This window comes from Fusarium oxysporum, chromosome XII (assembly GCF_013085055.1).
Source record: "Fusarium oxysporum Fo47 chromosome XII, complete sequence".
Taxonomy (NCBI): domain Eukaryota; kingdom Fungi; phylum Ascomycota; class Sordariomycetes; order Hypocreales; family Nectriaceae; genus Fusarium; species Fusarium oxysporum.
In genome coordinates, this window is record NC_072851.1 from 708,258 (window position 1) to 727,131 (window position 18,874).

The window sequence follows — 18,874 nt, forward strand, 5'->3', positions numbered from 1 at the left end:
AAATACATATTTCAAACCAAGGTAACCGAGACTTCACCACTCCGAACATGACTTCAGTGCTGACAACCGAACTTCAGACTTCAGAACGCAAGTCATACCATGCTTCAAATCCTGGTCGCAAAGAAGCCCCTCGACCGCAAGGTCCAGGCTTCCGAGATCCCTGGAAAGGATGCCGAAAAGTCTGTTCGCGCGCTTGAAGACTTCGAGATCGAGCAGGACCAGTCCTTTGAGGATTGGATCGAGATCATTGATCACGCAGTGCCCAAGACACCTCGGGCTGTCGTGATGAATGCCAACAAGGCTATCAACCAGGACTATGTCGTCATCACCAAGAACACTGAGTTGGACTCTATCAAGAAGAAGAAGAAGAAGAAGGCTTCAGTCTCTGACGGCATTGTCCTTGTCAAGGACCCCAAGCTCACCCGCCTCTCCGGAAATGTCAAGAAGTAGACGATGAATCTCTACCGTCGTGGTCAAGTTGGAGAATCGTGGACGTTTGGTTTTGTTGTTGCTTTTGGGGACAATGGTTGATGTATCAAAGAGGGACTGGCGATGTACTATAGCATACTGTGAGCCAACCTGTCTAGCCAGGTGTTCTGTTCGCTAGTCTAATGAACCTACACTGCACTTTGCGATAAATCACATGGCCGGTTATTATATTGTTGATATTGTTTCGTCCCAAGTCCCTGATAAGGCCCTTGCCCACTTGGTGCCTCGGATGACACCCAACCGGCTCACCTCACAGTAGAGCTTTCGCCAAGCACCATACTCGCACCGCAAGTTTACAAACCACAAACCTCCATCCCAAAGAGACTTTTCACAGGTCACTTAACTTAGAGCGTTGATCACGAGTTTTTAACGTCCTACTTTCATGACGCGTTCACAACAGAACCTTGGTAGCGGCGCATTCGAGAAGGTTGCCAATCCATAAGCATTTCCCGCAGCATCGAAAGGATTTCCCAAAACGTCCTGGACGAAGGATCAACTGTGTGGTGGCTATGCCACATTGGGTTGTGCCAAGCCGCTGAGGTGCATGAGGCATTCGGTAGGGCTTTTCAGCAGACTTGGCCATTGGCAGAGATATTGGTGGATGTGGAAGTGCTACCTACCTTTGAAATCTCAGTAGAAACATGATTAGATGGAGGTTTGACTCGTATAAATGGCCGGATGAGAAAAAGATGCTCCGAGAAAGGTACACAAGAGAGAATCATGTTGTAGGGCTGTTAGTCTCGACGCTACGCCGCGCCACACATCCATGTCAATGCCCCTGTCAATCATCGTCATCAACTCACGACCAGCTCGGCCGAAATATCACACATCAGGTATAACACCTGACAGCCAAGCATTGGCTACCTCCCCCCATTATATATTACCAGACTGACCCCAATCTAATCAACCATCACCAACACAACGTCCAGAACCCACGATCATGACTGCGGCAACCTCCATCGATCTCATCAACCTGTGCAGCTCCATCTCGAAGCGCGCAGCCTCTTGTGCAGCCGCCGCAGACAAGGTAGCCGAACGAGATGAACAGCACGTTCTTGAGCTGAAGATCATATCGTCTGGTCTTGATGAGCTGAAGCGCAGAATGGGCGAATTGGAAGAGCTCCTCCATGTTAAACCCGACAGCCGAAAGCTTCGCCATACTCGCAACACTCTCATTCCGCTCTTGAAGACTTACGAAACAGCACTCGAGGTTCTACGTATGCAACTCGACAATTGGCAACCAGAGAATATAACAGGATCGAACAATGAATTCTTGAAGGCACATGAAGACTGCCTTAGTGTTTACAATGACATGCTTGAGGTTTACACTCGCCTCGTTAGGTGCGTTGCCAGTTCCAAATATTGACTCACTTTCTAATATCCAGCCAGGAAGGATGACTCTTTAGGCCCATCTGGCTCGGGTTATTTTACCCATCAAGCTCAAGAAGCAGTAAAGTCGGCTCTGAACAAGAGGCTTGTCAAACCGGATACTACTGCCCAAAAGGATACCATGTCCAACAGCGAGAAAACCCCTGTCGCGGAGAAAGAAGTAGCACCACCTTCGTATTCAGTGCCCGCATCAACGACGACATCGCCGCCCATAGCATCGTCATCAATGTATTCACCACCACTCGTTCAGAGCCCGGTAGACAACTGTCGCCGTCCCAAAGGTTCCTCATTCTTTAGAGCTCTCACATCAGGCTTCCGCAAACACGATCCATTGGTCTCAACGCTCTGCCAAGCCGCCACTCGTGGAGACGAGCAACAAGTCTCCGGCCTAATCTCCCAAGCCGCAAACGTCAACGGTCGAAACGAAGACGGGGATACACCACTAAAGTGCGCCATAAGATACGATCAAGTTGGAACCGCGTGTCTTCTTCTACAAGCTGGGGCACAAAGCAACAAGCTACCGCCCTTATTCAAGGCTGCTTCTGTTGGAAGTCTCAAGATCGCCAGGATGCTTATCGATTCTGGGGAGAGTGTACACGGCAAATCAAAGACTGGAAAGCCCTACTTTGTTGATGTTGTTGCTAAAGGCAACCTGGACGGTATCAAGTTCCTCCTTGAGAATGGCGCTCCAGTTAATGCGAAAAATGAGAGGCGAGAGGAAGTCATTGTACAGGTCGTCAAGACGGACAACATCGAGATCACCCATCTTCTTCTTGCCCACGGCGCCAACGCAAATGCCAAGGATGCAATAGGCGAGGAGATCATCGTATACGCTGTCAAAAAGGGCAACGTCGAACTCGCCAATATCCTCCTCGATCACGGCGCCGATCCCAATGCCGAAAGTGCGATCAAACATTCCATTCTCTACACAGCTGTCCAAAGCGGCAACGCCGATATGGTTGGACTACTCCTTGACAAAGGCGCAAGTGCGAAACTGTTGAATGTTCTTGGCACGAGTATTCTAGAGGCTTCAATAGGAATGAAGAGATTCCAGATCGTGAAGAAACTCATCGAAGGGGGTGCCGATGTTGATGGGACAGATGCGCTTCAGCAACCTATTCTCATTAAGGTTATCAGAAATCCATTTTTGAACAACGACGAGAAGGTTGAGGTTATGAAGATGTTGATGGCTAATGGTGCGAGTCCTGAAACGGTTGATATAACCTTCGGTCTGCCAGCTATTTGTCACGCTGTCGAAATGCCCAGTACCCCGGTAGTGCAAGCGCTTCTGAGCCGAGCCGTCAACACCAAGGTTCGCATGATCTCGGGCCAAACGCTCCTCACATACTCCATCGACGTCAACCGCCAGAACACTGTTGAGGCGCTGCTAGCACAAGGTGTTGATGTCAATGAGGTCGATGGACTGAACAGAACGCCTCTGATGCTGGCGCTGATGAAACTTGATTACAACTTGACGTCGAAGTTGATGGATTACGGTGCTGATCCTACAGCTAAAGAGAATCAAGAAGCTGTCAAGTTCATCAAGGCTGTTGGGAGAAAGGATTTGCAGGAACTTCTTCGACCAAGGGAAGTTGAGGCAGGTCCCTCAACTCCGGCTGTTCGACATGAGGCCGAGTTGCCTGCGTCTGAGGCTCCACCGCCTTCATATGAGCTTGTCGCTGGAAAGGTCTAAATTTCCGAGGCGCTTGTGATTTCACTGATGAAATAGGATTCTGTTTAACATTTATACTAAGAAGTTCCAACTCAATGGACGTGAAGTGTATGTCTCATGATAATGACGCAAAGATGTCAGCGGGCATGATGACATAACACAGCTCATCATCATCGAGGCCAAAAACTCCAAAACCGACGGCCTTAGGTTGGTAGTCGCACGTTACCCCTCAAACGACGTCCTCAGGTTGATAGTCTTGATTAGAAATACAGCGCCGAGTTTTCACTATTTATTTGTCGCATTTCTCCCTCATTTCGTCTTTGTATTTTCAATCTCTATCAATTTGCTTTCTCTGTGTCTTGCCAATTCCTACGTTATTCTCAACATGAGCTCCGACGACGTCGCCATCAATGGATGGACTGCAGTCCCGGTTGACGCCGGGAAGATCTTCAAGAATGGACCTTACATCAATGAACCTGAGTACGTTGATGTTGAGAGCATCCAGTTCCCAAACGACGACCCAATTGTCGAGAAGACACAGCAACATGCCAAAGATAAACTCCTGAAGCAGACTTATAACCATTCCATGAGAGTTTACTACTGGTGTAAGTCAAGCTGACCTCCGAAGAACTCCACATCCTAACAGACCTTTCCACCAGCGACTGTCATTCTCCGACAGCAGTTCCCAGAGCATGCTGGCACTCTCTCCCCTTCGACCCTGGCACTAACATGCCTCCTCCATGACATCGGCACCACCGATGAAAACATGTCCTCAACCCGCCTTTCTTTTGAGTTTCAAGGCGGCTTCCAAGCTCTCAACCTCCTTCAAGACAACGGCTCTACCAAAGACCAAGCCGAAGCCGTTTGCGAGACTATAATTCGTCATCAAGATCTCGGCACTGAGGGAAGAATCACCTTTCTCGGGCAACTCATCCAACTGGCTACGATCTACGATAATGTTGGTGGACATCCAAATGTCAAAGACTTCGGGAAGATCATTCATGAGAAGACGCGCGAGGAAGTAAACAACGCTTTTCCTCGTGAGGGATGGCTGGGATGCTTTGCGGCCACGATTCGGAAGGAAGAGAGCTTGAAGCCGTGGTGCCATACTACTCACATTCCAAAGTTTGCGGAGCAGGTTGAGGGGAATCAGCTTCAAAAGCCATATGAGTGAGATTTGAGTGCCTACCGCTATATATTGGGTTTTCATGCAGTCTCTTGCAAGTAGTCTGTGGTTGAATTTCACTAATCTTTCATTCCATCATCTATGTCTTGATACAAAACTCTTAAGCTAATTCTACTCATCATTACCTACCATCGCAACTCTACGAACCCTGATTAGTATCCAGATACATCAGGCCACTCCGTCTCAATACCCTCTCTGATGATCATATCCTGAAACTCTTGAAACAACTGCTTCTTCCCCCGTACTTCATGCGGCGATAATTCCTTATCCAAACAATGCGCTGCCAACAACCCCGCTGCCTCACCAATATTCCACTCAACAGGATGTAACCTGTAACATCCATTCGTAATATGCGTAGTCCCGATATTCTTTGAAGCTGCGAGTAAGTTAGGTCTCTCAACTGGTATCAAAGCACCAAGTGGAATCTCGAATGGGCAGCAGGCTACATCGATATAGTTGTCACCGCCAGTCGATGGATGAAGGTCGATGCGATACATGCCTACGCCGACACTATCAGGATAGTGCACTGCGCCTTTGGAACCGCGGACGTCAAGGGAGAGATCTTGCTCCACAACTGTGGTGATAGCTTTAATGCGTCGAGATTCACGGACGTAGGGGGCCATGGCGAGACCGTGTTCTGTACCTGTGATATCACCTCTCAAGCGAAGACCAGGGTAGCCTGTACCCTTTCCATCGGCGCGTGGGCAGTCTGTTTGGAGGTAGTACAGCATACTGTACGACAAAGACGCAGCTTCAGCGAGACGTTCTTGAAGTTCAGCCTCTGAGACATCGATGATAGGCTTTTCGAAGTAGTCGATCATGGGCCAGTTTACAAGGCAGATATCTGAACGATACACCCCAGGGATAAAGTTGTCTTTGGCTGCAATTCGTCGAAATGTCCAGAGATTCATATCGCCTCCTGACTTTCTCTGGTCTGAAATCACTGAAGCTGGATCATCGTTCGGATTTGGCGTAAACTCTCGCTCAACAATCTCAAGAGTTCGAGGATGCGGTGCTTTGAGGCCAAGCAATGGCGCACCCCAAAAGTCAGGATGACAGCTTCTCCAGTGATCGTATCTCTCAGGCTTGGGAATTGTATGGTCTTCGCCCTCAATGTGATCCACGGCGAAACAAATCGATACAGCTTGAGAGTTCTGAGGCTGCGCTTCCTCCGGCGCACTCGGCTCTCCTGTATCCTTTCGAGACTCAAATCCCGTCACATATGGCGTCTTGGTGATGGGTAGCAAATCTCCTAGCTCTGTAGCATCAATGACGTACTTTGCGTCAACAGTGAAAGTCCCTCCATCATCCAGTTTTCGAAACTCCACAGACCTCACAACTTGCCCAACCATCTCACAAGAAACAGCCTTGACGCGTTTCTTAACAGTGAGAAGTCCACTACCGATGAACGGCATGAGCATGGCTTCGATAACAGCCACAGCAACTCTCGGCTCATGACAAAGTTTGCTGACATGTCCCGCCCCGGGATTCAACTGCGCCCTTCGTCTCGCCTCCTCTGTCAACGGGTAATTATCGCGATAATACTGCCGTATGCCATCACGAAGTGCTCGATAAGACCGTGTGACACCGAATTGCTCAACCCAGGTATGTTCATCAGGAGGTACAGCTTGGCTGGTCAATTGGCCGCCTAGCCAGTCATATTCTTCAGTGAGAAAAACATGCCGGCCTCGACGGAGAGCTCCGAGCGCAGCTGCGACACCGCCCAATCCACCGCCTGCGATGAGAATGTCTGTTGAGAAGTGTTTTGGTCGGGTTTTTGAATGAGCTGTTTGCCACGAGACGCTGTTTTTGACATGGCCATTGGGAGGCTCAGAGAGTTCGCCCATCTTTGGTGGCTGGTAAGTTGACCAACAATCAACTCAATAAATGATAACCCGAGACTGCAAAAGTAAATATCGAGCAAACATGGGAATCGTCTTGTTTTAATTCGTCTCACAGAATCCTTCTCCCGCCGATCTCCCCAGATCTGCGTTTCACTTCCCCATACCCGAGACTCCCCGTGAGGGGTCACAAAGCACGTGCATATCCTATTCTCATGACCAACACCGCCAAGACATTTCCCCCCTCAACTCGTCGGGAAGTAATCACACATCTCCCCGATCCTTACATCCTCACAATGTCGGAGGACAATGCACGCAAGCGACCGCGTCAACCCGCGTCCGATCCGCGATATCCCAGGAAGAGGAGTCTCAAGGCGTGTCATGTATGCAGAGCGCGTAAGACAAAGTGTGATAATGTGCAGCCGACGTGTGGATTCTGTGCGTCGTTGAATATTTCTTGTTCGTATGATAATACTGAGAAGGATCATTCTACGTGAGTTCATCCCTGCTTGGAAGACAAATGCTGACGTTTATGGCAGCTTTGATCCTGCGAGTCTGGAGATCCTGAGACAGTTGGGGCAGATTATTAGTTCGCAGGATGAGTTGACGCAGACTGTGCGATCGATTGCTGCGTCGCAGTCGCACGCCGGTTTGGGTGCTGCTCAGAATGTACATGTCGCTGAGGGTTTGAACTGGGATGCGAATGTTCAGGCACAGCAGCTACCCTACTATGACTGTTCTGGAGGACAATCCGACTCAAACTCAACAACACCAGCAGCATCAGCCAGCGTCGCTGCAGTTCGATGGTTCGGCATCCTCGCCAACGATGCATCGAACGAAGCCTTCCCAGACGCTGATGCACCCTTGGGTCTCGACGGTGAATTGCTTGATACATCACCCGACGGTCAAGCAGATAGCGACATCACGCCATTGCAGAAAGCAACAAGGATCATCGATGCTCAACCACCGACCCGGGATGCAGTCAATGATCATGCAGCGAATGTTTCCGAAGAAAGCTTATGGCAGGCCCCGCGGAGTATATCACTCCTCGATCGAGAACAGACCTTGTTTCAGAACTTCTTGCACCGCATATGTTCATGGGTATGTTGGTCACGTTCTGTAGGTGCATGCATACTGACCTTCGATCAGCTTGACTTGTTTGACCCAGCTCGGACATTTTCTACACGAGTTCCCCATCTAGCAGTCCGAAATGCAGGTCTTCTCAACGCCATTCTCGCATTATCATGCTATCACCAATCTCTCGACGAAAGCATCCCTTCCAATCAACGTCCGTCTCAAAACACAGCTCTGCAGTATTATTACCAAACATTACACTACGTTCAGAAAGCTATGCGTTATTCGACGTATCAGAATAGTCAGGAACTCATGGCGACAACGCTTATGGTCTCAACGTATGAGATGCTACGAGGGTCACGCAAAGATTGGCAACAACATCTCCAAGGTGTCTTCTGGATCTTGAGATCTCGCCAGATTGAAGTTGAAACATCGAGCCTTGAAAGTACGACGTGGTGGGCTTGGTTACGACAGGATATTTGGGTTGCTTTCCGTGAGAAGAGGAGAACATATAGTACATGGATGCCCAAGAAGGGATACGCGGATCTAGATAGTCATGAGTTAGCTTCGCGTGCTGTATGGATAATGGCGCAAGTTATTAACTTTTGCGCTGTTGATTCGTCTGCTGAAGTGGAAGGGTTGACGGGGAGGATTGGTTGGGCGAAGGCTTTGAGGAAGATGTTGGATGAGTGGCGGTCTCATCTTACAGTTGAGTTCTCAGCGTTGCCGACCATGGGGAATCGTGAGAGTGAAGTGTTTCAGCCAAATTTGATACATCCTCAATGCTTTGGTAAGCAATCACCAACTGTGAAGCTGGGCCTGATACTGATTGAGACAGGACTCGCTGTGCAGCTTCACCATTGCTCCAAGATCCTCATCACCGCACATGAACCCCATTTAGACGGCATCCAAGGCCTACTCAAGCGCCAGAAGGAGATTCAAGAGAGTATAAAGATGGTATGCGGAATTGGCATGACGCTTACAGAGGATGCATCGAGCATGCTGTCCTCACAATGTCTCTTCATTGGTAGGTCCCCAATGCAATCTTTGGATTTATAATCTGACAGCTTATACAGCCGGGATGTTCATGCAGAATCCCAGAGAGCGAGAATGTGTAGTAGAAATGCTGGATACATGTCAAGAGAGATGTGGTTGGCCTACACCTTCATTAAGATCAGAACTGGGACAGATTTGGGAGAACCCAGATGCACTTTGGGATGGTCAGCATCGGTGACGCTGCTTTGTCGGGAGACATGACAGCGAGAGTTTGTACGATTGGGGCGGTGTTGAATGTGATTTGTGATACCCTCAATACACAATCAACTGTATCTTGCAGTGGGATTTTGTCGCCCAGATACTGAATTGAACGAATATACGAGACAGGTTACATCATGCACGGTGATTTGTTGTATTACGGGCGCAAGAGGCAGCCCTCCCGCTCAGCCCCCAACGTAAGAGCTCCGAGATTATGCATACCCCAACCAGCGACCTCAATAAACCAAGCGAACAGCGCACAATGCTTCTGTATTCTGCAATACTTGCTGACCTATACATCAAAACCCCTCCAAACCGATAGCCTACGCCTCTACCCGAGACTCCCCGCGTCGTCCGCCAAGCCCATCATCGAATCACGCGCCCGAGACTCCCCGCCGGTATGTTCTACCCCAGGACATGATCTACACCCCGCATTATGCTTGTTTGCCTTCCCGTAAAAGAGGGTGTTGACCTTCATTGTCTCCACTACTTAAAACCATGGTGCTCTCGTAAGCTTAATTCCTATCGTCAATCCTTCTTTAATCTTTTATCCGAGAGAAGTGAGTGAAGATGACGATACATGGCATGTTTCGGCGCATTGTGCGCAATGATGCTATCCGTGTTGATCCGCCGGAGATTTACAACTGGCGCGTCATCGCTTTGACGGCTTCAGTAGGATATTCGCTGCAATGATTTAGGGATAGTGAACTAACATTTATAGGCGTGTTTTGCTGGAGCGCTGTTTGGAGTCGATGCAGGTATTATTGGTGGCGTGCTGGCTATGCCAGACTTCAAACGGTTTGTTTCAAAGCTGCCTTGCGATGGGACCCCCGCTGACACAGGTTTAACAGGGAGTTTGGTCTTGACACTCGGCCAAAAGAAGACGCAGCTGATCTAGCAGGAAACCTCGTCACGACAATGCAAGCCGGTGCTATCGCTGGAGCTCTCCTGTCCAGTCCATTTGCCGATCGCAAGGGTCGAAAGCCAGCGCTGCTTCTTGTTGCGGTGACGGGTTTCATCGGTGGTATCATGCAAGCGTTTTCTTACGGTCACCTCTCAGTCTTCTATATCGGACGGTAAGTTCCATGACATCAAGCAGCGCTTCATGACTAGATGTTGATGGCTGCAGATTCGTCGAAGGTCTCGGTCTCGGCGCAGGAACAATGCTCGCTCCAACATACGTCTCCGAAAACTCCCCCCGCGCAATCCGCGGGTTTCTCGTCGGCTTCTTCCAACTCCTCCTCGTCCTCGGCGGCATGACAGCCTATTTCATCAACTACGGCTCCCTTCTGCATCTCCCCGGTAAAGCAACATGGATGGTCCCCCTAGCGTGCCAATCCATCTGTCCAGCATTACTCTTCTTCAGCATGCTCTTTTGTCCAGAATCGCCACGCTGGCTAGCGTCTCGAGATCAGTGGGAGAAGGCTGGAGCTGTTCTTTCAGATGTGAGAAAGTTGCCGGTGGATCATGCGTATATTCAGCAGGAGCTGTTGGAGTTGAAGACGCAGATTGATCAGGAGAGGGAGGTCATGCAGGATACGGGGTTCTGGGCTATTCAGAAAGAGTGTTGGACTTTACCGTGGAATAGGAAGAGAGCGCTTTTGACGGTGGCTATTGTTACGCTTGGGCAATGGACGGGGGTGAGTTACTTCTACAGCTGGACAGTTTGGACAAATGGTTGCTAACGAAGTGCAGACTGGTGCTATTAACTACTACGCACCAACTGTAAGTCTTTTCTTATGCTCGTCAGGTGCTCACGTTAATGTTTGATAGATCTTCAGCGGTTTAGGTCTCAGCAGTACAACAACTGCACTGTTCGCACAAGGAGTAAGAACCTTTACAGCTTCTCCCCCCATCACTCACTGACACTTTTCAGATCTACGGCGTCGTCAAAGTCGTTACATGTTTGATCTTCATCTTCTTCCTCGCCGATTCCCTCGGTCGTCGCAAGTCATTCATGTTCGGCGGTGCAATCCAAGCATTCTGCATGTTCTTCGTCGGTTTTGTATGTAATCCGCTCCCCCTTTTCACTCCCACTGACGTTGCTAGTATCTCCGCTTCGGTCCTGAGCCTGGAGAGGGCGACCATCCTCCTCCGGCGGGGATTGCTGCTTTGGCCATGATATACATCTTTGCTGCGGCATTCAACATGAGTTGGGGTCCTGTCTGTAAGTTTTCAGACTTTGGCGGTCTGGTTATCGTACTGATCTCCATAGCATGGATCTATGTCTCTGAAATTCCAACGAATCGACTTCGTGCATACAACGTTGCCCTCGCATCCTTTACTCACTGGGTACATAACCTTGCAGTATCAAAGTCAACGCCAGTCATGCTTTTGCACGATCCATGGAGAGCGTACTTCATCTTTGGATCGTTTAACCTGTTCATGGCGATTGCTGCATACTGGATCCCAGAAACCAAGGGCGTAAGTCATCCCCATGCATGCACTCACCCAGAATCTGACTCGAATGATTCACAGATCTCACTGGAACGCATGGATGAAGTCTTTGGCGTCGCGGACTTTTCCAACGTCGAAGATGTCGGCATCGCAGCACGCCGCGCAAAACGAATCGACGACGAAGACGTGGAAGACATCCAAGCCCCCAACAAATCCTAATCACATCTCTCAGCATTACGCGAAGAATAGGGTTCCAGGACTGGATTGTGATATAAACTCTGTTGGTGTAATAAAATGTTCATCCTCCAACCCCTGCATCGTTCATTCGTAACCAGAATCGTAACGAGTTCCTATCATTTCGTTCTCCCTTGTATTATATACGCGAGACGAAATTTATGCGATTCTCGTGTTCTGAAACATCTCTCCGTTGGTTAGTCTGAGCCGTTTTAGCCGATATTTTTTATGAAGACGCGACAGCATTTTGCCGTGTATCCGTGGGTCGATCTTGAGTCTTTTTCTCCATAATTGGCCGAGATGCCGGATCAGCGTCAGAACTCACTAACGCATTCAATCAAATTGCAGAAGTATAATCTTGCTCCAGTTTATGCCAGGTTTTTGGGTTTACTAAATGGATGATCGTCTGTGACGTGACTGCACCGTAGTTCTGCGGTCAGTTGTTGCAATGCGACAGATCTAAACCAACCCCTTATCATTGAATTGACGGTTAACGCCTGACTCGTTTAATCGTGACTATTGACTGCTATTTTTACTAGGCGGAAAACATGTCATATCATTCTTGGGTTATCTCCATTTGAAATTCTCGTATTGCACCAACTACCGTTTCGTTTACCCCTTGGGTCTAAACCTGTTTCGGCAGTTGACCGACACTAACAAAATCTGTCCATCAATAGTCTGACAAACATCAAACAACCAACACAGGATATTCATGATTATCAAAATAATAAAATTTGGTATCGAATTATCTCTAGTCAACAGAACAAAGAGAAGCAGTATCCATAGTCTAGTCCCTCTAACGCCAACCCAAAAAAACACACCGCGCTATGCCGAAATACCTTGTCTATAATACCTGTATTCCACCGATGCCCCCTGACACATGTAATGATCTGCAATGAGATCCTTGGCCCGAACATCCAGCCACCCAGCGGCTGCATCCTTGACGCCAAAGCCCAGCCAGACCTCATCGTCGAGATATCCGTGGTTCGACGGTGGGAACTCGGTCTGGTTGGTGTAGTACGACATGGAGCCCGTCCATGAATAGCTGAGGTCCGATTCTCCGTGGTACGTGAGCTTCTTGCCGACGCTGATCATGCGGTACGGCGCTACTGATTCGTACACTGCTATCCGACGGTCATACCATGTAAACGAAGCGCCCGGGAAGTCTTGTCGGCGCTGCACGATGCCCATCAACACGGTGTTTTGCTCATCGGGTTCGCATTTTCCGCGGTTGCACATTGTGACACTTAGCATGGGTGAGCTCTGGTGGACGTGGCTATCGTCGATCATGACGTCGTGGATGCATGTCTTCCTCTTCTTGCCGTGCCAAGTCTTTCCCGGCTTGGCCGTCGGTGGGTACGGTTCTTCAACAGCTGATTGCTGGTCGTCAACCGCGACGATGGGTTCGACGGGCTCGTCGGCGGATTTCCAACGGAATAATTGTCCCGGCTCCACCATCATTAGAAGCTCGGAGTCTGGACTAAAGGGGGACTGAGCTAGCGCCCAGTTCTTCTCGCGCTGGTATCGAGGGTGGTTTTCTTGGCCTGGTGCTGGTTCGCGAGCGAGACCTGTTGGTTCGGCGAAGCGGATTGGGGGAAGACGGGATGAAAAGTCGGGGCCGAGGGCTTGTTCGAGCTCCGGGAGGGCGGCGCGCACGTCAATGAGGAATTGGCCTTGACACATTGTCTCATCGTCGACTTGATGAGTGAAAATGAGAAGAGGTTCGCCGGCGCGTGTCCAGAATAGTTTCATGTCTTCTGGGCCGACGTACTTATCCATGTCGGGTTGTCTCTTGCAGTGATGTTCAGGTCCACCGAAGTCCTCCAGCAGCAGTGTAGACCATTCACCGGTCCTGATGACAGGTCGGTCAAGGTAGTTGGTGGTTAGGTTCGCAAAGGTAGCGACTTGACGAGCGACTTTGTACTTCTTGCCGTTGATTTCCTTTGCGACATGCGTTGTGCGAGCGATAACGAGAAAGTCATGAGTGATATTAGCATCGCGAGGAAGCTCAAGTATTGTCGGATTAAAAAGCTTATGACCAGTCTTTCTCGCATCAATCTTGTTATAAAAGCCCATGTTATTCCGTAGGCTGGTCAAGAGATGGTAGTCGTAGTATGGTTTATCCTCAGCATCGTCACCACGGTCGAGGCGGAGATCGTAGTAGTCATCTTGAGTATTCGATTGATCCTTTTTCTTATCATTATCGTCTTTGTGTTGAGGTCGTCGATGGAAAGGCTCCTTTGGCGATGTCTTCTTTGGCGGTTCGGAGCGATTTGGGTCTTTGGGTGGGGGTTGCTCCTCATAAAAGAAAGGCCGTTCTTGAATTGGTGTGATTGAAAGACCGTCTGATATTTTGATATGAAATATTGTTGTAAGAATAATGCAGAAAGTCAAGATGGCCACGAACGTTAGCACGCCGCGCAGCAAGTGGTTGTGAGACCGCATGGTGGTATCATCAAGCCGCTGTGAACATGAAAGAGAGGTAGAGTTGACGGGGCGAATAAACTCAAGCGGCCATAGCTTGAATGATATACGGGAGAGACAGTTGGTGCTAGTCATACGAACCCACATCGTATCGTATTCCGTTTCGTCATAACACCCACAAAACCAAGGTCAAGGTCAAGGTTGTTTAGACGCCGCGTGGTCAAGCTTTCGCCAAGCATGTCAGTTCTTCTCTCTCCCTGGATCCCTTGTACCATCCGATCTAACCGGGTCTCCGCAGTTCTCGACCCTGCTACTGGATCTGCCGTAAAACGTGAAACCCCTCCCTATCTCGCCCTCTGTTTTATCTGAAACATGATTCATACCGTAAAACAACTGCGACAGCATTTTGCATTATCCTTGTGATAATCAGTGGCGGTTGGTAAACCGGTAGCCGCTGGAATGCAAGCCCAGCTTCTGCTCAAAATAGTAGCGCGCCCAGTGGAATAACGCCATTGCAACGTGCCAGAAACATGACGAGACGCCACAAAAAAGGTTTGGTACCCAGCTGAACAGAAGCCTCTATTGAGTTCCAGATCCACACTGCGAGTCAAGCCGCCACGCAAGCTCTTTTTTGACATCACTTCTTTCGGCACGGCGATCCGCGGGGATCCCCCATGCAACAAATTAAAAACTGCCGACTTGCCGTAGGAATATCAGAATTCTTGTAATATCTACTGCAACTGTAAGGAGTAAATAACTCCCTGATTGCGTGGAACAAAATGTCGCACAATACGGCTGGTGAGACGTATCCTTGAAACCTGGCAGAAGTAATAGATTGGATGGGGCGGAGTTTCTGTGAGTAATGTGATATGGAAGCGATGCAGTGCGCCTATTTTTCTTGGCGACACACGATTTGTGACATGGACATGACGGTGGGTTGGACAAGACATTTGCGCCTGTATTTTGCTGGCTTGCACTGTATTGGAGATGTACATCATGTGGAAATAACACGCCGTAACATGTCATGCAATACAATCTGCTGGCTCAATAACGTGCATCCAATGCTTCGATTCTTTCTTCAGGTATTGACTTGGCAGGCGCCTCTAATCTCACGAATTGATAGCCTAGAAAAGCTGCAACGTTGGTGATGGCGTTGGTTCCGTCACTTTTGGATACGGACTTGATCATGCCACTTGAACGCTAGCCACCGTTGACTATTGACGATGGCTTCGGCCAATGCCCAATACAGAATGACAGCCGCCTCAAGACCCCTATCTCTCCAGAGTCATGCTCAGCCTTCAATGATGCAGCTTCAACATCCAACATTCTGCAACGTTGTTCTCCAGATCTTACAGACCGGGGATCTCCTCATGCAGCACCTGTCAACGTCGCAACCGGACATTTTGAACACGATAAAGTCAGCGCTAGTATCTTTCAAGCCGCATCGGCTATCCCGTTGCGGCTGCAAGCCTTTTGAAGGTTTTGCTTAGGGTCTTGGCAAAAAAACGAGACTGGGATCAAGGGTCAGCTTTATTTTTATTTTTATTTTTATTTGACTTAGAATTTATGACCTGCAGTCTCGTAAGGCAGGATACGAGAAATCATGGGTTGTTCCGTGGTGTTCTGACTGATTGTCAGCAGTTCGTATACGATCATCACGAGTTGAAAACGTGCGATTCAATGACAAGGTACCCAATCTGGGGAAGGACTCGCATGCGATACCCGGGCAAAAGGATTAGCTGAATTGTACTGATCCATGACCAGATCATCACATTGATAGTGAGGATGAAGGGCAAAAAGGATGAATCGAGAAAAAAGAAGCGGATAATGGTGGGTTTAAACCACCTATCTTGGACGAACAGGGAATCGAACCCTGGACCACTCCCAGAAGGACATCTCTTGGAAGAGAACATGCTAAGGGAGTATTATACCACTAAACCATTCGCCCGCAACGACTTATGATTGGTTGAGAGTGACGCGACAATTTCATAACATGTAGACCGTTTGGCCGTTGAACGCCGTTATTCACAACGGTCTTATTATTGACTTTCATTGGCAGGAGCAACGAACAGAACTCAATCTGATGTCTCTCATACAAACTTTGTCACGGTTCGCTGACCCTTATGAGGTGCTGTGGGGGAACAGGAAAAAACAGATTCCAAAACTTCTGGCAGGTTCAGGGTAAGCTCACCAGAATCAATTTGGCCTGTCTAGTCGATATATCATTTTGGCAGTATTGAAATACGCCTCATACTCAATAGCATCCTCCGTATCGTCCAAATCATAATGATAATGGCCTCCAGCATTTTTTCCGTCTGTAGCGTAACAATGTGTATGCTCAATCCGCAAACCCATCCTTCCTTCACGATCGGCCGAATGCAGGACTGACAAACAAAGCATTGGTGCATCATAGTCGTGAAAGGTCAACCAACTATCAACATCTTTGCGATTATTGAATGGCAAATCTTTCTCGGCGGGGAAGTCAGGCATGATATGGTATTTTGCCTTGCCTTTTTTGACCAAGAAGAGTCCACCGAGACTGACAGTCTGCTCATCACCGTAGGCTTGACGGAGACCTTTTCGGATACACTCTGCAAAACTTCTTTCAGAGCCGGTCCTCTTTCGAGCTGTGATCTTGATCACAGGTCCCGGATTGCCTGAGGAGCCGAACAAGTTGATCATCAAGGCGCAGTCCAAAGAAGGACTCTTGTCGACATGCACAGCGCTTGTCTCCTTGTCGATCTTTGCATAGCGACTCTCATTCTTGACATTCTCAAAGCTACCTTGCCAGCCAATATTTGGCGCAAGTTCACAGTTCTGCCCGATAACGGGATGCGGGCCAGCTCCAGCACCAAGTAATCCCCCCTTCGCAGGATCCATGTCCATAGCCTCTGCAAGCTCAGTCATGGACCAAACGCAATCCATCTTTGGGCGCGGGAACAAATTCGGTTGACCTCCTACATCTGCTATCTTCTCATCTCCTGATAACCCCTCGGTAGCTAGATGGTAGGGCGCTTGCCGAAGATCCGGGCAGGACACAACACTCACTGTGGAGTGCTCATAATTGGCTGCCAAGGGTGCTTGAAGTTTAGCTACCAGCTCTTCCAAGCCAGGCGGAGATAAGGGAAACTTTTCTATGCGCATGGTTGTTCTTGAAGATTACAGTGTGTTGATCTGCATGAAGATGAAATGACAATGGCGCTCCGGAAATGGCGACATCACAGCCTCACAACAGGGGCGGGGTCCGCGGATCATAAACTCAAAATCTGTTCCAAGTAGAAAGACAAACTCAAAGTGATTGAAGCCTTACGCGTCACCAGCTTTATTCTTCCATCCATTCAACAATGCACGTGGGGATGGACATAAGAAAAAAATGGAGGTAGTGATAGTCAAAAATGCAAAAATGAAAGCCTCGCTAACGCTCGCAATCGAATATAGGAACAGCCCGATGCGGGGGTCGAACCCGCAACCTTGAGATCGCGTACTCGTAAGAGTCTCACGCTCTACCGATTGAGCTAACCGGGCGTGGCTCTTGATGATATTTGATCAATGCCCAGAATGAGCAAGATCAAGTCGGCAATCAATGAAACGTGACATTCACAGATTAGATCAGTTTCAGGAAACATCCCAACCTGAATCATGAGGCACTTATGAGTACCATGGTGATATCGTTTTTTTTATTCCTCGTCTTCTCTACAGATGAATAACTAGCCTGAGATGCTTAAATCTGGTTGGTGCTAGTCGCCCAGATGGCCTCTGCCTCATCATCCTCGCCCTTGTACAAGACAACATTTCCATCATCCTGCACAGCGAGATAGACCTCATCGCCGTGGCCACAAGTGTCAGAAGCCCAAACAGCTTCGTCGTCATGGGTACTAGAATGACCATCAGCTCCTGCAATGCCCTTTTTTAGGGGAAAAATACTTACTACAAGACAAAGTTTCCGTCATCTTGAAGATGAACTCCCTTGATGTCGTCGCGCTGGTCTTCTGTGTTCTGCCACACAAATTCACCTTCCCAGTAGATAGCGATCTTGCCGTCTTCTTGCATCCTGAATTCGTTGCTGCCGCTATCGCTGGTGAGGCTGTCGCCTGGGTACAGCCAGTTGTCGTTGTCGAGTCTGCCCATTTTGAAGGTTGTTGAGAGTAGAGAGATAAGTTTCGTTGAAGGAGAAAGGAGGAACTGTGATGATGTGAACTGTTTTGAACAATTGTAGAACAGAGAACAGCGTCTTTATATACAACTCATCCCTCATCCAACCCCGCACTCTCCTCCTCTTTCCATCTCTGAGGCTGTGTTCCAGTGCGAGACATGCATATGTGCCAAGATACAAAGTCGGATGATGAAGTTATCTTCACGAGAGGCCTCACAAGCCTGAACCTCACCACAATGCGGAGGAGTCGGCTATCTGATCACTCCCGCCCGCATTTTACCGCCTTGGCCTCCCGCATATTATGGGGTAAACCCTGGCCAAGAACGGAAACGGCATCTTTCCTCCCAGCGGTTATGCACGTCTCAGGCTGGGCGAAATAAACAAGAGGCTTGGGTTACGAGACGATGTCCCTTATTGCGCCACGTTGCCTGCATATTTCAGATCCGCGGCCTCCTTCAGAATCACTGGTAGTTTGAGAGTCTCGGCGCTGACATGTGAGTGGACCGGGATACTCGGCTTGCGCGTACGACATGCCCAATGCCTGGTTGGCTTGGCGCTTACATACATTGAGAGGCAGGTTGCTTCATGCAACGATTTGACATGGTATGATATGATGATCTCCCTCCTCATCATGTTTCAGAAGGTCTGATCTACAATGGTTGTACATATGTAGTATTCATTATACATTCCCTGTGAACGTTTCCACGAGCATATACCCCTTGGAACATATAGAATAATCCTATCTATTGGTTATGTAAACA

General features: G+C 48.8%; 8 protein-coding genes and 2 non-coding genes across 10 annotated transcripts; 4 read left to right on the plus strand and 6 right to left on the minus strand.

Annotated features, from left to right (window-relative positions):
- Window positions 1-99: 99 nt before the first annotated feature.
- On the plus strand, window positions 100-450 carry FOBCDRAFT_245808 (uncharacterized protein; the record flags this gene model as incomplete). Its single annotated transcript, XM_031193430.2, has 1 exon — window positions 100-450. One exon carries the CDS (start codon window positions 100-102, stop codon window positions 448-450), a length of 351 nt encoding a protein of 116 aa, XP_031030051.2.
- A 1,292-nt stretch (window positions 451-1,742) lies between these two features.
- On the plus strand, window positions 1,743-3,589 carry FOBCDRAFT_234194 (ankyrin repeat-containing domain protein). The gene has a single exon (XM_059609961.1). The coding sequence runs from the start codon at window positions 2,000-2,002 to the stop codon at window positions 3,569-3,571; it is 1,572 nt and encodes a 523-aa protein (XP_059468164.1). The 5' UTR covers window positions 1,743-1,999; the 3' UTR covers window positions 3,572-3,589.
- A 182-nt stretch (window positions 3,590-3,771) lies between these two features.
- On the plus strand, window positions 3,772-4,943 carry FOBCDRAFT_324733 (uncharacterized protein). The gene is made up of 2 exons (XM_031193431.3): window positions 3,772-4,155; window positions 4,210-4,943. The coding sequence occupies exons 1-2, from the start codon at window positions 3,936-3,938 to the stop codon at window positions 4,722-4,724; spliced, it is 735 nt and encodes a 244-aa protein (XP_031030052.3). The 5' UTR covers window positions 3,772-3,935; the 3' UTR covers window positions 4,725-4,943.
- FOBCDRAFT_193100 (FAD dependent oxidoreductase-domain-containing protein) lies at window positions 4,889-6,674 on the minus strand (the record flags this gene model as incomplete). The annotated part of the gene is made up of 1 exon (XM_031193433.3): window positions 4,889-6,674. Exon 1 carries the CDS (start codon window positions 6,581-6,583, stop codon window positions 4,889-4,891), a length of 1,695 nt encoding a protein of 564 aa, XP_031030054.2. The 5' UTR covers window positions 6,584-6,674.
- Window positions 6,675-6,844: 170 nt separating this feature from the next.
- Window positions 6,845-11,521, plus strand: FOBCDRAFT_254444 (and other transporter-domain-containing protein; the record flags this gene model as incomplete). Its single annotated transcript, XM_059611119.1, has 16 exons — window positions 6,845-7,070; window positions 7,117-7,678; window positions 7,727-8,441; window positions 8,490-8,678; window positions 8,719-8,871; window positions 8,988-9,102; window positions 9,162-9,303; window positions 9,627-9,703; window positions 9,757-9,981; window positions 10,035-10,545; window positions 10,601-10,630; window positions 10,679-10,732; window positions 10,782-10,910; window positions 10,955-11,072; window positions 11,121-11,329; window positions 11,384-11,521. Exons 1-16 carry the CDS (start codon window positions 6,874-6,876, stop codon window positions 11,519-11,521), a joined length of 3,564 nt encoding a protein of 1,187 aa, XP_059468165.1. The 5' UTR covers window positions 6,845-6,873.
- A 731-nt stretch (window positions 11,522-12,252) lies between these two features.
- FOBCDRAFT_234200 (uncharacterized protein) lies at window positions 12,253-14,229 on the minus strand. The gene has a single exon (XM_031193438.3). It carries the CDS (start codon window positions 14,105-14,107, stop codon window positions 12,362-12,364), a length of 1,746 nt encoding a protein of 581 aa, XP_031030059.3. The 5' UTR covers window positions 14,108-14,229; the 3' UTR covers window positions 12,253-12,361.
- A 1,582-nt stretch (window positions 14,230-15,811) lies between these two features.
- FOBCDRAFT_t303 lies at window positions 15,812-15,908 on the minus strand. The gene has a single exon. It is a non-coding gene; the product is annotated as a tRNA-Ala (tRNA).
- A 219-nt stretch (window positions 15,909-16,127) lies between these two features.
- Window positions 16,128-17,130, minus strand: FOBCDRAFT_286851 (uncharacterized protein). Its single transcript, XM_031193439.3, has one exon. It carries the CDS (start codon window positions 17,102-17,104, stop codon window positions 16,157-16,159), a length of 948 nt encoding a protein of 315 aa, XP_031030060.2. The 5' UTR covers window positions 17,105-17,130; the 3' UTR covers window positions 16,128-16,156.
- A 272-nt stretch (window positions 17,131-17,402) lies between these two features.
- FOBCDRAFT_t302 lies at window positions 17,403-17,485 on the minus strand. The gene has a single exon. It is a non-coding gene; the product is annotated as a tRNA-Lys (tRNA).
- Window positions 17,486-17,615: 130 nt separating this feature from the next.
- Window positions 17,616-18,560, minus strand: FOBCDRAFT_234204 (bulb-type lectin domain-containing protein). The gene is made up of 2 exons (XM_031193440.3): window positions 17,889-18,560; window positions 17,616-17,835 (listed from the first exon to the last, which is right to left on the minus strand). Exons 1-2 carry the CDS (start codon window positions 18,086-18,088, stop codon window positions 17,682-17,684), a joined length of 354 nt encoding a protein of 117 aa, XP_031030061.1. The 5' UTR covers window positions 18,089-18,560; the 3' UTR covers window positions 17,616-17,681.
- Window positions 18,561-18,874: the final 314 nt, after the last annotated feature.